The sequence below is a fragment of the Trichomonas vaginalis genome, chromosome VI, assembly GCF_026262505.1.
Source record: "Trichomonas vaginalis G3 chromosome VI, whole genome shotgun sequence".
NCBI classification, from domain to species: domain Eukaryota; phylum Parabasalia; order Trichomonadida; family Trichomonadidae; genus Trichomonas; species Trichomonas vaginalis.
In genome coordinates this window covers 15,802,731-15,819,832 of record NC_067208.1, presented here as the reverse complement: position 1 = coordinate 15,819,832, position 17,102 = coordinate 15,802,731, and the positions used below count along the sequence as shown (strand labels likewise).

The following is a 17,102-nucleotide window of genomic DNA, read 5'->3' as shown; positions in this document are numbered from 1 at the left end:
GACAACAGTAATAATTCGTTTAGACAAAGTTAATTTTAGAATCTGTGAAGAAGAAAAAGAATCTTGGAGAAATCAAAATTTCAAAAAAAAGTTTGATAATTTTCTAAAGGATAGAAAGGATAGTATATTTTATTTATAATAGTATAGTATATTATATCGCTTAAGCGGATGATGCAACAGTTGCATGTCCTCTGTAGTTGATGATCTCGGTTGGAGCAACCTTGCGCTCGCTGATGAGCTGGATTGTTGTGAGGAGTGGGAACTGTTCTGTTGCCTTTCTCTCAACAAGGATCTTGTAGACTTCGGCAGCAGCGAGTGTACCTTGAAGCTTTTGTCCGTTGAGGAGCTCTGCTTCGCACTCTTGGAATGTCTTGCCGAACTTAACAAAGTACTCGGCGCACTTCCTGTTTCTGCCACCATATGATGATGCAACAATGTCGCCGAATCCGCATGATTCAATCATTGTGAGGATGTCGACGCCTCTGTCTGGGAACATCATCTTAGCGAAGTCGAAGATCTCGACGAAGCCTTCACGGAGGATAGCAGCCTTTGTGGACTGACCCATGTTGAGACCATCAACAATACCGCCACCGAGAGCAACGATGTTCTTCATTGTGCCAGAGAGCTGCTGTGTGACAATGTCGTTTGTGCAGGAGATCTTGAACTTTGGAGAGTCGAAGAGCTGCTTCCATGTCTCGCGCTCTGGGATATCTGGGAATGCTAATGTGGACTCGCAGAAGTCTCCGCGAGCGATTTCGTTAGCGATGTTAGCACCCATGAGAGAACCGCACTTGATGCCGATGATCTCTTCAACTGTATCTGTAAGGAGTTGGATCTTGCCATCCTTGAAGTTGATTCCCTTTGTGAGGAGGCATCCTGTAGCTGTGTTCTTGACGTGGCCCTTCATCTTCTGGAGTGTAGCTGGGAGGAACTGGTGTGGAACGACGAAGATGAAGAAATCTGCATCGCAGCATTCGACGACATCGCCGATGGCTTCGACGTTCTCGCCGAGGTTGTAGCCTGGAAGATACTTGACATTCTCGTGTGTTGTGTTAATTGTGTTGATGAGGGATTCACCATTGACGATTTCTTCAAGAACCCACATCTTGATATGCTGATCCATTTCTGGAACGTTCTTGATGTTAGCTGCACAGTGTCTGGCGATGCAGCTTCCGAAGTTTCCTGAACCGATGATGCTTAACTTGTAAGGCATTATTAAAAATGAAGTGCTAAATCGAAAAATTTTAATTTGACCAAAATTGAGAGAGTATTGGATATTTTGAATACTTTAGAACCAAATTGCTCTGAAATTGTAGAGAGCTCACACAATGTTTTGCCTTGCAATCAAAATTTCCTTTGGATTTTGCAAAATTATATCAAGCATGCATCATAGATGTTATATCTCAGAATTATTGATCGTTTTGATTTGTAATGCTGTCAAAAGGTGAATTTTATTCGTTTCGACCAAACTCAGTAAAAACGATTAGCATCACATAATATGATGATAACATAATTATTTCACAATTGTCTTTATTTTTTGTTTGGTTTACAAACATAATCGTTCTTTATAATCTTATTCCACTATCATAACTATTCACTTCTATTCGTTATTCATAAATTTTCCCCATCAAAACCGGTTTATATTAAATTTTGAAAAGAACAATCAATAACAATTTATCCAATATATACCAAGTCTTATATCATATATCAGTTTTCTACATTCAAAAATTTTTATTTGATTTACAAACTTTCTATGAGCTCAATGAAATTTTTAGAATGTTTACATTTCAGAATTGTGAAATAATTATGTTATCATCATATTATGTGATGCTAATCGTTTTTACTGAGTTTGGTCGAAACGAATAAAATTCACCTTTTGACAGCATTACAAATCAAAACGATCAATAATTCTGAGATATAACATCTATGATGCATGCTTGATATAATTTTGCAAAATCCAAAGGAAATTTTGATTGCAAGGCAAAACATTGTGTGAGCTCTCTACAATTTCAGAGCAATTTGGTTCTAAAGTATTCAAAATATCCAATACTCTCTCAATTTTGGTCAAATTAAAATTTTTCGATTTAGCACTTCATTTTTAATAATGCCTTACAAGTTAAGCATCATCGGTTCAGGAAACTTCGGAAGCTGCATCGCCAGACACTGTGCAGCTAACATCAAGAACGTTCCAGAAATGGATCAGCATATCAAGATGTGGGTTCTTGAAGAAATCGTCAATGGTGAATCCCTCATCAACACAATTAACACAACACACGAGAATGTCAAGTATCTTCCAGGCTACAACCTCGGCGAGAACGTCGAAGCCATCGGCGATGTCGTCGAATGCTGCGATGCAGATTTCTTCATCTTCGTCGTTCCACACCAGTTCCTCCCAGCTACACTCCAGAAGATGAAGGGCCACGTCAAGAACACAGCTACAGGATGCCTCCTCACAAAGGGAATCAACTTCAAGGATGGCAAGATCCAACTCCTTACAGATACAGTTGAAGAGATCATCGGCATCAAGTGCGGTTCTCTCATGGGTGCTAACATCGCTAACGAAATCGCTCGCGGAGACTTCTGCGAGTCCACATTAGCATTCCCAGATATCCCAGAGCGCGAGACATGGAAGCAGCTCTTCGACTCTCCAAAGTTCAAGATCTCCTGCACAAACGACATTGTCACACAGCAGCTCTCTGGCACAATGAAGAACATCGTTGCTCTCGGTGGCGGTATTGTTGATGGTCTCAACATGGGTCAGTCCACAAAGGCTGCTATCCTCCGTGAAGGCTTCGTCGAGATCTTCGACTTCGCTAAGATGATGTTCCCAGACAGAGGCGTCGACATCCTCACAATGATTGAATCATGCGGATTCGGCGACATTGTTGCATCATCATATGGTGGCAGAAACAGGAAGTGCGCCGAGTACTTTGTTAAGTTCGGCAAGACATTCCAAGAGTGCGAAGCAGAGCTCCTCAACGGACAAAAGCTTCAAGGTACACTCGCTGCTGCCGAAGTCTACAAGATCCTTGTTGAGAGAAAGGCAACAGAACAGTTCCCACTCCTCACAACAATCCAGCTCATCAGCGAGCGCAAGGTTGCTCCAACCGAGATCATCAACTACAGAGGACATGCAACTGTTGCATCATCCGCTTAAGCGATATAATATACTATACTATTATAAATAAAATATACTATCCTTTCTATCCTTTAGAAAATTATCAAACTTTTTTTGAAATTTTGATTTCTCCAAGATTCTTTTTCTTCTTCACAGATTCTAAAATTAACTTTGTCTAAACGAATTATTACTGTTGTCGTTGTCAGGATATTTGAACTGCAATTTTGATTTCCTCGTGAATTAATTAGTTCATAGATTGATTCACAGACAATGAAAATGATGAATGATTCATGCTTGAAGCTTGTCTTTACGGACAGAAGTGTCTTTATTTGATTTATTTTGTGAAATTACTCATGATTTGGCATTTTCTCATTTGCAATTGAAATCTTATTAATATTCAAGGTCAATTGTATTGTTGATATGCTAATTGCCTGTTTATCACTTTATTTATTTCCAAATAATTTAAATTAACAATTCAGCCACATACCTTTACAGGTGGTACCAAAATTGACCCTAAAAGATAAATAGCTTCTAAACTCTGGATGTTTTAATCTCTGATGACCTAATCCTTTATATTTCTGAAACTAGTTATCATCAACAATATACTACCCTATGGTTTCTTGCCACTACTCAGAGCTTCAAGCCAAAATCAATGTTAGATTTTTGTTGGCATGCTATCATTTTAATTTTTTGAATTTTCGACATTTATGTTAAGTCAAACAATACAATTATGTCATACCATATAAAATAAGTGTTTATGAATTAGTAACATTTATTAAACACTCGAGAGAAAAATTAAATGAAAAAAGATCTTCAAAAACAAGTTTTTTATTATTATTACTTCGACACAAACTAAGTTTAACTGAAATTGGAGCTGCTTCACATTTTCCTAATGAAAGCAATGAAAGTGTAAGATCAAAAGTACATACTTTCATTTCATTTGTATAAACAATACCATCATTGCTACTACTTGCAGTCAAAACATCACCAGTACAGTTTATAACTGTTATGATACCACTACTACCTGTACCAAAAGTATGTTTTGCTTTGTTATTTAAGAAAATACATTCTGCAACAGTAACATTTGATGATGAAGAACTAATAAGACCCCAATATGACTTACCAATTGAACATGAGTTGTTTCTGAATAAAGATCTTTTCAAAAATGAATCAGGCGAATTAGAATGAGACATACAAATATTACTTTTTAGATTCTCATTAGAAATGAAACAACAATAGCTAATATTAACTGGTTTATATTTAAAACAATAACCAGACCAGCTTCCACATCTTGATTTCGTGTTGTTTGTAGAAATTAGACTTTGTAATCCGTGTAAATGATGTATACTAGCAAAACCATTTTCATCATGACCGCATTGATAGAGAGAACTTAAATTTACAAAATTTTTGTATGGATTTGTTCTAACATTTGTATACGAGTGCTTTCCATCGCCTATTGTGTAACAATTATATGAACAGAATCGATCTTGAACAATGGAACTGAAACACGAGAAGTAGATGCAGCCACCAGCTCCTGTAGGACGATTAATATTGCTGTATGTGCAGATAGAATGGAGAAACTTGATAGAATTCTTTTCGCAATTAATGACATTGTCAGAAAAATCTTTGAAATTTGATGAAAGTAAGAAAAAGTTTGAAGAAATAGTTGGTTTTGTGTTATTTGTGATATCAACATAGTCTTGTGTTGGCTGCCCAAAGTATTCTTCCCATATCTCACTCGGAACTCCAGCTTCATTGAAAGCTAGATTTCAGCAAAGATTTTGAGAAAAAAAATTAACATCATTCTTCCAAAAATTGAGTTTCACTCAATTTTTGGAAGAATGATGGGAATTCTATTTCAATCAACTTACACGTGAAATTTTAGCTAACTAAAATCTTAGCTCTCTATCAAAAATAACGGTTTTGAAATAGAATTGAACAAATTTCCCTTTTTGGACGACTCTGGTGAAAAACTTTATGTTGACTGATTCTGAGAATAAAAACTAAAAGTTTTTGTAGATTGTATATCTTTTTTATAGATTTAACTTTCCGGGTTAACTATCCATTCAAAAATTAAATTATCAAAAATCAATTTCTAATTTGTAGTCGTCAATCAAATGAGTACTAATATTAATAATACATATAAACGATAAATATTTAATACAAACAAATAATATATAAAAACAATTCTATTTCTTATTGAAATGAGAAAATCTTACTCTTGAAGTGTCATCAAGAGGTTCTCTAATTCTAGAAGTATGGTGTGCCTTATCTGTTTTCTGCGTAGTAATGAAGAGGAAGTCATTTCCTCTTCTAACTTCTTTTTCTTCTTCAATTTCGTTGTCACTTTTTACTTCTTTTCTTTCTATTGGATTTCGAAGTGATCCTTGCTTTCCTTTCATGAAGTTTTCACGGTCAACATCTGTTTTGTTCTCTTCTGGCTTATCTAAAGTGTTTGACGGATCAATTGGAAAACGATATCCTTTGAAAGGAGTGTCAAAACCGTCAATTACATATTTTGTAAAAATTTCTGCATCATAGTCATTAATTTCGCCATAAATATAGTCCTTGATACCGGAATTATGAACATCCGATATATGTGTTACTTTTAGTTCTGGCGCAAAAGTAACATTTTTCTTCTTTTTCTTCTTTTTATGAGATAATCTTGGATTAAATGTTTGAGACTTAGAAAATGTCTGTTTCTGGGCATCAACAAAGATATTTAGTGAAGGACTGATTGTAGAGACTTCAACAGCCAATGCTGGTGGATGAACTTTGAAATTCGAAATTTCCGAAATTTGATTTTCTTCTTTTTGACGAATTTCATGAGGACTTTGAGTTATATTTGTATTATCAACGTTCTCATTGTTGAGTTGTCCACTTATTTCTTCATTTTCTGATTTAATATTTTCCGAATTTTGGGTATTGGATTCAACAGGGCCCAAAATGTGATCTTTAATATCAGCAAGAGACACATTAGTATTGGGTTTCACAATAATAGTATTTTTATTGTCATTCTTTGGTAAAAAAGTTGATTTTTCACTTTTTGGTAAAAATTTTGTTTTGGAAATTTTTTGTGTCGCTTTTTTGAATTGTGTAACCTTTTGTGATTTCACTGGCAATTCTTCTTCTTTCTGGTAAACCTGTCTATGCTTTGGTGGTGCTGACTGTCTGTTCAACTTTTCAAAAATTGATTCACCTTTTGAAATTTTTGACATTGAAGATGAAGCTGACACTTTTGGAATATCGGTTTTTATTGTAATGAATTTCTTATCATCAGGATTTGCATTTTCAACAAAGAAACCGTTTTGATTCTGAATATTTTTATCACTTTTCCTGACATGAACATTTTTAGGTTTCCTTCTAGATTTTGGTTTAATTTCTTCATCATCGTCATCACTATTGAAGAGTTTGATTTGTTTTCTCTTCTTTTTCTTTTGATTTTTGTCAATTTTCTTCTCTTGAACCTCATTTTCTTTGTTTTCCTCTGGTTTTTCTTCTTGTATTGCGATTGTTTCTTCTGTGACTTTCTTCCTCTTCCATATTTTGTCAATATCATATTTGGAATAAACAGAAAGTGAAGTCAACTTGTTTTTGTCACTTTTTTCAAAATAAAAATGTTTTGGAAATTCGAAAAGATCAACTTCTAAATCTCTAAAAGTATCAGGTGATATAATGTCAAAACTGACTGTTTTTTGATAGTAAGGACGACTACTTTTCACTTCACTAGTTTCACTTTTCATAAGCGACATTTCGAAAGGATCTGCTCTCATGTCGAAATCATCGTACTGCAAAGTTCTTGACACCAATTTTTTGGAGTACAAAAGATTCGAAGAAATTTCAAAAATAGTGTCAAAAGCAGATATCAAAAGTATTCCATGGCCATTAAGAAAACAACAGCTTGTCAATTCAAAACAAAATTCAATATGTGCAATTGGAAACAAGTCATTCAAATCGTAAATAAAAATATCACCACTTTTGACAAATGACATTCCAATGTTTCTTTGTGCACAATAATCTACACTTAATATTTCTTCACTCCTCTTATGAATTGCATTGTATTTCATTGAACTACATAATAACCTTAAACTTGGATATTCTCTTAATTCTACGAAACCGTTATTTGTTCCACAAAAAATTTTGTTTTTGTCAACAAAAATCATTTGTGTATAAATGTTTGATTTCACAGTTTCAACAGTTACTTGTAAAAATGGATCGACAATAGATAATCCATTTTGATGGCAGACAATTAATTTTTGGGTGCTTCCTGAGAAACAGACAGAATAAACAGCAACTAAATTCAAATGAAATTGTTGGAAAAAGTGCAAATTTGTAAAAGTGAACAAACAAACTAAACCATTTTTTGTAATTGCGCAAATAGAATTAGGAAATCCTTTTTTCTCGATATGAACAAAATAAATAAATCTGATTTCAGGTGGAATATTTAAAACAGTTGTTGGAGAAAATTTTGAAGGTAAAATGAAAGCTCCTGCATCTTTATTTGTTCCGAATTGGGAAGCATTATCTAAATTGATATCAAGAAGAGGTCCTTGAGCGAAAAGAATGTATAAATCATCGCTATTTCTCAAAGAAACAAGATACTCTCCATCACAAAACAAATCTCTGGGATATTTCACATCAATTATTTCTCTCATTCCTCGTTGAATGTTAACTTTGTATAATTCTGCTTTAGATCGTGGAGAAATCATAGTAAGACTTGAATTATTCGTGAGATACATGATTCTAGAAGCGTTTTTGATTGATTTGCATCGTGTCAAATTCGTGATTTTTCCTGTTTCTGCTTTGACAAATGTTGTAAAGAAATTTGAACGATATTCGAAAATATTCATCGGACACAAGACGTAAATTCCATTTTTACGCATGATAAAGTCAATAGGGTTCTCTATAATTATATCTGTATCTAAAATTTCATGTGTTTTTAATGAAATAGTGTAAATTCTTCTTTCTTTTGTGATTACTATCATAAAATAAGAGTCATAGATGCGTACATATATTGGAGTTCCAATTGAATACTTGTGCTGCATTATAATTTCTAGAGAATCGAAGTTAATTTCTTCTTCTTTGAAATTAAATTTAAATTCTGAAATTAAACCATCATGGTTTGCTGTAATAATCTTATCAAGAGCATCATCATAGTTTACAAACATCAGAAATGGTGATGGTATTTTGTTAATTCGATGTATTACGTCACCATTTGAAACTTGATGAATAAAAAGTGTAAAATTTTGTTGAACAAAAAAAATTTCGCGATTTTTTGATACAAATGGATGATGTATATTGGTAAAATGATCGTTCGGATATAAATCTATAATTTTTTCAAATTGTAAAATTTCTGGAACAGGATTAGAATGCTTAAAATTATCAGGAAATTTAAGTCTTGTAAGCATAATTCCATCTCCGGCACTTAATAAAACGCTACTTTTTTCAAAATAAACCATATATGAGATTTTCTTTTGAGTAAATTCGAATGGATGCATTCTTGTTGTGAATGGTGGATACACTGCAATGAAATGTAAATAAGGAATTTCGTCTGAGAAAGATATTAATTGATTTAATTTTTCGACAAAGATTAAAACGCTTGATTTCAGTCTAATACTTGTTTTCTGGACTAAATTATCCCAAATATGAATGCTTTCTCCGTCTGTTGTTGCACAGAGATTATTTTGGATTTCACATAGAGAAATAAAACTTTTATTTGATGTATCTGTTTGATTTTTCTTTGCAACACCCCATTTTAGTTCTTTTGTCAATGGTGTGGCATTTTTATTTATGTAGTCTGCCGCGGAATTAAGTAAATCTCCTTCATCCATTCAAAATAAAAAAATATCGTTACAATATTCTAATTTAATTTTATTAATATGATTATGGTAACAATAAGTAGTAAAACATATTTAGCTGTAGAAATTTGGAAAAACTGCATTTTTTCAATATCAAATTTCTAAATTAACACAATAATTCGGTTAAATATGTTTTATCACATATACATTTCATTATATATTAGAAATTTTATCATATTGGTCGTAAAATAAGACTTTTTGACTTACAATTCGGAAGAATTCTTCATTTTTATAGTATAAATTGAAAATAATGTTCAATATCTATGAACCACAAGGATTGTTATGCAATTTTATGCGAATAGATTAAATTATCCCGGAAATAATTTTACGCGACTCGTTTCTTTGATAACCATTCAAATTTGATCTGAATTCAAAATTTCTGACGAGTAGAGAGTTTATGAAGTTTATAACGCTTATAATACAATATAAAATCAAAAATCATTCCGAATTATTTTTTTGATTTGTTTAATTTCAAACATTTTGATTTGAATGTTGTTTCATTTTGGACATTGAAGACTTACTGAATATTTACACTCGTAGTTATCTTTTATTCCGCCCAATTTTTGAGAGGGGAATTCAGAATTTTCTCAATTTTTATCAAATTCAGAGTTTACTAAAGTATTGAATAATAACTGCCATTTAGAGTTTGAGTTTCATGAGATATAAAATAACAAAATTAATAACGCCTATCACCTTGAGTGGTCAATCATTTGTGAATGTCTCAAAAAATATTCTCTCAAAAATGATTAATTTTTGAAAAGATGTTTGACCGAAATTCTTCGAAATCTTTTCCAAAAATCTTCTCATCATTGAAAGATATTGGTTCGAAATTTGGTTTCTTATTTATATGTTTTGGTTTTGGGGTATATCGAGTATAATGATGCCATCTGTTTTTAATATTCATTGGTGATCTGTATGGAATATATTTTGCTATTAGAGCCCATTTGTTTCCAAATTGTTTTTGATAATATAATAGAAGGTAATCTTCTTCCATTGTCCATGATTCTTTAGATATATAAGAGTCTAATTGTCCTGTCCATCTTTCTCTGCATTGCTTTCCAGTCCGCCCTTCAACCATCTCGCTTATTTTTGACCAATTCGATGTTCCGTACTTTTGGACTGCATCAATAAGCTGTTGATCTTGTTCATTAGTCCATCTGGTTTTGATTTTCTTGCTTTCATTGTGTATGCTGTGTGACTCCTCACACATACAATATCTTTCTCTTTTATATGTTTTACATCCTTTCTTATTTTACATTTTTGAAATCTCTTTTCAAATTTGAAAGGGGGAGTTAACTGATGAACGGATAGCACTTAATATTAGTTAAAAAAACATGAGTCGCCTATAATATGGGATTATTTAGTCAATATCTTGCCAACTACATGATAATTATATTTGTTAATCTTTGAAATTATTTATTGTTGAATTTATTAAAAATGATTATTTGGGTTTAAATCTTTAAAATGATCAATCCTATTTTATTACATATTGTTCATTCTATTTTTTCATAAATAATAAACAGTTTTAAAATTTTTAATTTCATTTCAATTCCTCTCAGTGCCATGTTAAAACGATATATACCGAAAAACACCAATATGTCATTCACATTGTATATGGTTATGATTATTAAGAAGAAAACAGCATTCGCAATATGTAAATGTTTTGATAACTGACTTTATCTTATAACTTTATTACTTTCTCTGTAGCCAAAGCCTTAATGACCGAACTAGTGTTAAAAAATATGTATTGCAATACATAAATTGCGTTCCTTCTCAAGCAAATTATGAATCATTCCTTTAAAGAATTCAGAATATATCCAAAATAAATATATCTGCAATGAGTAGTCATGGTAAACCATCATATATAATGAATCTTGTATGTCAAATTTGGCTTTTGAGATTCTGGATAATCAATTTAAAAAGTGATTTTTTAAAAAAATACCATCACTTTTTGTAATTATTCAGATGTAAATTACATTATTAATAATGCCCAAATTTATATTGACCAATGTACTTTTTTTGATATATTAAGTAAAGACATCATTGCAGAAGTTTTTGAAAAAATTAAATTTAATTCAACAGTTTTCATTGAGCTTTTTAGGCAGGCAAAATCAAAATATGACTCACTAGAAATGTTCAAATACCTTCGAGAGTGCAATGTTAATATTGAGTCATTTGATGATGCAATTCAAATTCTTGAAAATTATGAAAAACTACTCGGGCTAAAATCTTCGCATGCTTTAATTTCATATTTCAAGAAATTCAAGGATGAACAGAATCTTGAATTAAAAAGAGAAATTCAAAAATCACTAGAAGCATTACAAATCAAAAATAAAGAATATGAAAATAAAATCAAAGAAAATAATGAAGAAATTTTACTTCTTAATAATCAGAACAATCAGTATAAGGATGAGATCACAAGAATTACAAATATAAATGATCAATTTACTCAATCTATGAACAATTTTGAAAAGATTTATGAATTAAATAAAACGGGGGAATATGATACAATTTATACCTTCCTTAAAAAGCTATCAAGTAAAAATGGTCAGCTTAAAATGTCTGTCTCATGTGCTATTGGTTTAAGTGAAAGGAGCAGAAATAATAATTATCCACTCATTCAAGCATGTATCAGAGGAGATCTTCAATTAGTAAAATCGCTTATTGAAGGAGGATGTAAAAAGGAAGTAACTAATAAATATGGGAATAATTGTTTGATTGAAGCGTCATATAAAGGACAACTTGAAATTATAAAATATTTAATTGGTACTGGTTTTAATAAGGACTGGCAAAATCAAATTTCTGGTGTTAATGCAATACTTGCATCATCCAAGCATGGCCATATTGAATCTTTTAAATATTTGCAAGATATTGGCTGTGATGTGAATTCTAAAAATAAAAATAATATCAATTGTATTTACAATGCTTCAAGTGAAGGACATCTTGAATTTGTTAAATATCTTTTTTCTTGCAGAGTGAATCCAAATGAAAAAGACAAAGATGGATTTTCATCATTAATTATTGCATCAAAAAATGGTCATCTTGATGTAGTAAAATATCTAATTGATTGTGGATGTGATAAAAATGCTAAAACATACAATAATGATTCTTCTCTACATTGTGCAGCAAAAGAAGGACATTTCGAAGTTGTTCAATATTTAGTTACAATTGGTGTCAATCTTAATGATAGAAATAACTATGGTAAAACTCCATTTGATTTTGCAAATGAAAAACAGAACCAGAATAATAACTATAAAAGAATTGCGGATCTTCTGCTTCATGCAAAACAAAAATATGACGTTTTAACATATTTATGAACTAGTATTCAGAGATAATTTATTCTATAAGAATGAATTTTAGATGAATTAAAAATAAATGATAAATTCAAGTAAAAATATTTAAATTTTTATTAACAAATTCTCTATAGTATAATTATTATGTTTAAATACCGCAGTATATATTTGTTCTTAGTAGTAGGATATGACGGGTTTAGTGACTTTTTTTGTTACATCTATATATAGACGATGCATTAAAATATATTTATTTATAAATCATTAAAAAAAATTAACATTAATTAAAAAATAATTTATTTTTTTATCTTTTATAAAAGAAGCTATATATAGATGATGACAGATATTCCGCGATTAATTAAACATTGTTTAAATCCTGAATGGGTTAAACTTCAATTTAAAAATGAAGATTGTGAATTATTAAATGAATATGAAAGCCAAAATAAGCTAATGAGGTATAAATATAATGATAAAGAATATTTAATTTCATGGAATCAATGGAGTCATAATCAAAGACCTCATAAACGAGAAGAAGAAATTGAAAATAATGAAATGGAAAATAAAAAATAAACTTTAAAAATTCATGTCTTACATTTTTGAATAATTTATTTTTAATTCGTAAGAAAATGAGTGTCAAAACTAACGATGTTAGATATTCAGGATTCACAAATGAGGAAATAAAGGATATATTAGAGGAGGCAGGTTATGAAGTTAATAAATATTATTTAAGAAATTGTCAAAAATTCGCAGAGTTTTTAAATGAATTTGATTATGATGGAAAAATGAATAAAGATGATGTTATAAATTTCTTATATCCCACATCTAAAGAAAAAGAAAAACCTAAAGAACCTAATGTTTTCCCTGAATATTATGAAGAACGAATTAAAGATGATGAATATGATGAAATTGAAATTGAAAGACTGAAAAAAATAAGAGATGAAATAAATGAAAAAATTAAGGAATTAAGAGAAGTTGAAAAATATAATGAGAATGAAGTAGAGGGTTTAATGAATATCCCAGCTTCAGAATCAGAAGTTCAAAAATCACATGAGGAAAGATATAAAAATTACTTTTTGGAATCAACTAAAAATTTATTAGATGGTGATATTGACGAAACACTTTCAGAAGAAGGCACAAAATTTATTCATAAACATAAGCTTCAGTTTATTGACGATGGAGATTATCCATGTATATTACTTTCACCCCCTCTTGATTCTGAAAAATTCAAAAAAGCACTGAAAAATGTAACATATGCAACAAATACGATTAAGAAAGAAGACCATGATATTTACACAAATTATTATTTAAATAAATGTACAGGTGTTGATAAAGTTTTTGATTTGTTAGATAAAATATCAAAAGAAACAATTGGTACATATAAAATTTTATGTGATTGTGGTTTCATTGTTGAAGATACCGTTGATGTTTCATATGAAAGAACAGCTCCGAAGGAGGACGAAGTGGAAAGATCTATTCCATTCGTTATTAAGAACATAAAAGATATGAAAACCTATAAACATTATATTTATTCATTCATTTCAGAAAAAATGGAAGCAATACATAAATCATCTCGTCATCATTTCATAGCTATTCACACATTCCTTTTCAAAGTTGTGAAATTAAATAAGACAGGAATTAGATTTAATGTATCAGGTTACGCATTCTTGAGTAAATTAAAATGTATTCGTCACGTTGCAGATGATAAAAATTTGTGTGTTCTTAATTCATTTTATGGACTTTAGCCCTGGACTCTCTGAGTCTCGGACTTTAAAAAAAAATAAACTTTATTTTTATATTCTAATTTTTTATTCTTACATAAATGAACAAAAACGGAACAGCTAAAATGAATGATAATCAAATAAGAGCCGAAGGTAGAAGGTTATTTAAACACTTCTATAACATTCCTGATGGTGTTAATCCTAAAACTCGTAGAAGTTATTTAAATGAAGCCATAGATGCATATGAAGGATTTGACATTTCATCAGAAAGTGAGAGGTTAGCAAGAATGTTAAACGTTAATATTGATTTCTATTATTGTGACCCTCAACCAGAAGACGTAGACATTAACAAGGTTGACTTTCCATTAGTGGAAACAATAATGATAGATCCAGAATTTGAAACAGTAAATATTTTATTAACACAGAGTCCATGTGGAAAACTTCACGCTGACAGAATAACAGACGTTGAAGCACTCACAGGATATAAAGTTTGCCCCTTTTGCAAAGAAGAAGTATATTCTATCCGTGATGATCCAGAAAGGAAAAACCAAAGAAGATTTTTAAAACATTGTGAGAAATGTAAAGAAAATAATGGAAGATTAATTCAAGACGTTCAATTGCAAAACACACAACAACCATATACACCACATATCACGAAACAGAAGATATATCAATGGCTATTAGCACATAATTTGCAGGAATATTATAAACCAACAAGATATTATATTACTTTTGACTTCGAAACATTAGAGACTAAAGAAGAACTTCAACTTTCTGAGTGTGCAACTTTGAACGCTTACTTAAAACCATTTATGGTATCATCAACTGTTAAAATAAACGATAAAACATTTACGAGGAATTTTTGCTTAACATCAAGTGATTCGTTCATCTCTGATTGGATTGAATTTTTATTTTCAACCTGTTCATTAGTTGCTAAATCAAATATTGAACAATATGAAGAATTATTGAAGTCCCATACATTAAATGAGAAACAGAAGGAAGCAATGAAAGAGTTTTTAGATGAAGAATTTAATAAAGTGAATATCATTGGTTTTAATTCGGGAAAGTTTGATTTAAATTTAATTCTTCGTGATTTAAACACTGCAAAATGGAAGATAAAATCAATGCTGGGTTCTTCTTCTCAATTTAAGCAAGTCATAGTAAAGAAAACAAACTGTCCATATGAATTGAGATTTATTGACATCAGAAATTATATAGCGGGTGGGACATTAGACCAATTCACTCAAGATTTCGGAAACAATAAATCACGTGTTAAATCCTTTTTCCCTTATCAATTCATCACATGGGAGAATTATGAAGAAGAATTATATAAAAAGGAACCATTCACTCAAGATTCATTTTATTCAGCATTAACACAAGAAACAATATCCGATTCAGATTATCAAATATATCTCAATGATGCTAAAAATTTTAAGAATAGATTAGAATATTTTATTCATTATTGTAATAAAGACGTTGAAATTATGATTGACCCAATTGATAAAATTATTGAAGAAACATTTGTTTATAAAATTGACATGCTTCATAATCTTTCATTATCATCTAATGCATCAATGATTCGTTACGCGTTAGCATATAAGAACTTCAATCCTAACGAAACATATCCAGAAGAAGAAAATGTGGAATCAAGTTTTGAATTAACGAAAAAGTATTGGAAATATAAAATTGAATCATATAAGAAACAAGATGAAAAAGCAGAAAGAGATACTAAAAATAATGTTTCAATGGATGATTTTCAATACTATCACGATTTAATCCTTTCATCTAAATGCAAAATGTGTGGTAAAGCGTTTACATATGCAAATAAACCAACATTAGATAGAATCGATAATGAAAAACCACATACCAAAGAAAATTGTCAGTTAATGTGTTGTTATTGCAATGTTGTAAAATCAAACAAAGATGAAGATGTTCAACGTTTAAGAATCAATTTAAGAAATTACACATTAAAAAATAATTTACCAATGACTTTAGATTCAGTTGAAGCTTATCACATTCTCCGTAATGGAATTACTGGTGGTTTATCAAATGTTCAACATAGAGTAAATCTTAAAGGAATCACGCACATTAATAAACTTTCATATAATCCAGAAACTAAAACAGTATCAAATGAGGACACTTCCAACATCATGACTCATTTCGTTGGTGTTGATTTCAATTCATTATATCCTTCATCATTTTCATCTAATCCTCATGATTTCATTCAATATACTGACCATAAAATGTATATGCCGGGAAGATTAAATGGAGTTATCATTTGTGATACAGCAACAAAGAAAGCAAAAGCACTGGGAATTATTAAGAAGAAAAATACTTTATTCGTGGCTGAAGTAAAGGGTCACATTGATGAAAAATACATTAATGATTACATTAACTTTTTACCGATAATAAGAAACTTAGATATTATCACAGATGAAAAAACAATTGGCAGTTTTATGTATAATTACATGAAATCAAACAATCTACCAGTTGACCAGAAACAGAGGAAATTAACTCAATTAACATCAACACACAATCAATATCAACCATTTTCTTCTTATTATCTTTGGTATCTAATAGACAGATTTCATTTTATCATCGATGATATTCAATCAATTTTAACATTTACGAAAAATACTTGTTTTAATGAATTTGCGAACAAATTTATGAACGAAAGACAAAAGGCTGAATTAGAAGGAAATAAAGGAAAAAGTTTATTTTGCAAAATTTCACTTAATGGATCATATGGTTACGATGCAATGAATACACAAAATTACGCAAAGACTAAAATAATGAATGCACAGAAGGCACGCGTTGCATGTATGTCAAATAAGTTTAAAAACATAAGAGAAATAGGTGAAGATACATATCAAGTGATGCTCAAAGATAGATTTTATAGATGCGAAACATGTTTACAAGAGGCATTTTTTACTTTAGATAACGCAAAATACTGGTATTTAGTTTTCATTTATGATTTTATGTATAAATGCATGGATGTTAATCGTTTTCATTTCATTGAAGGTGATACTGATTCATCTTATTGGGCAATCGCTGGCGACCCAAATCTTCCTAACACTCAAGCATTTCAAGCAATTGTTACCGATAAACAATTTTATGA

At 30.7% G+C, this 17,102-nt stretch overlaps 5 protein-coding genes across 5 annotated transcripts, besides 2 other annotated features; 2 read left to right on the top strand and 3 right to left on the bottom strand.

Annotated features, from left to right (window-relative positions):
- Positions 1 to 51: 51 nt before the first annotated feature.
- TVAGG3_0872600 (glycerol-3-phosphate catabolic process) lies at positions 52 to 1,220 on the bottom strand (the record flags this gene model as incomplete). Its single annotated transcript, XM_051250120.1, has 1 exon — positions 161 to 1,213. One exon carries the CDS (start codon positions 1,211 to 1,213, stop codon positions 161 to 163), a length of 1,053 nt encoding a protein of 350 aa, XP_051085595.1.
- An 878-nt stretch (positions 1,221 to 2,098) lies between these two features.
- On the top strand, positions 2,099 to 3,214 carry TVAGG3_0872590 (glycerol-3-phosphate catabolic process; the record flags this gene model as incomplete). Its single annotated transcript, XM_001306487.2, has 1 exon — positions 2,105 to 3,157. The coding sequence occupies one exon, from the start codon at positions 2,105 to 2,107 to the stop codon at positions 3,155 to 3,157; it is 1,053 nt and encodes a 350-aa protein (XP_001306488.1).
- A 673-nt stretch (positions 3,215 to 3,887) lies between these two features.
- On the bottom strand, positions 3,888 to 4,311 carry TVAGG3_0872580 (uncharacterized protein; the record flags this gene model as incomplete). Its single annotated transcript, XM_001306486.2, has 1 exon — positions 3,888 to 4,311. A coding segment is annotated over one exon (424 nt), but the record flags the coding sequence as incomplete, so codon positions are not given.
- A 957-nt stretch (positions 4,312 to 5,268) lies between these two features.
- Positions 5,269 to 9,048, bottom strand: TVAGG3_0872570 (WD40 repeat-like family; the record flags this gene model as incomplete). The annotated part of the gene is made up of 1 exon (XM_001306485.1): positions 5,308 to 8,949. One exon carries the CDS (start codon positions 8,947 to 8,949, stop codon positions 5,308 to 5,310), a length of 3,642 nt encoding a protein of 1,213 aa, XP_001306486.1.
- Positions 9,049 to 11,108: 2,060 nt separating this feature from the next.
- Positions 11,109 to 12,293, top strand: TVAGG3_0872560 (protein ubiquitination; the record flags this gene model as incomplete). The annotated part of the gene is made up of 1 exon (XM_001306484.1): positions 11,109 to 12,293. One exon carries the CDS (start codon positions 11,109 to 11,111, stop codon positions 12,291 to 12,293), a length of 1,185 nt encoding a protein of 394 aa, XP_001306485.1.
- Positions 12,294 to 12,735: 442 nt separating this feature from the next.
- Positions 12,736 to 13,250: a mobile genetic element.
- Positions 13,127 to 17,102: part of a mobile genetic element that runs on past the window's edge.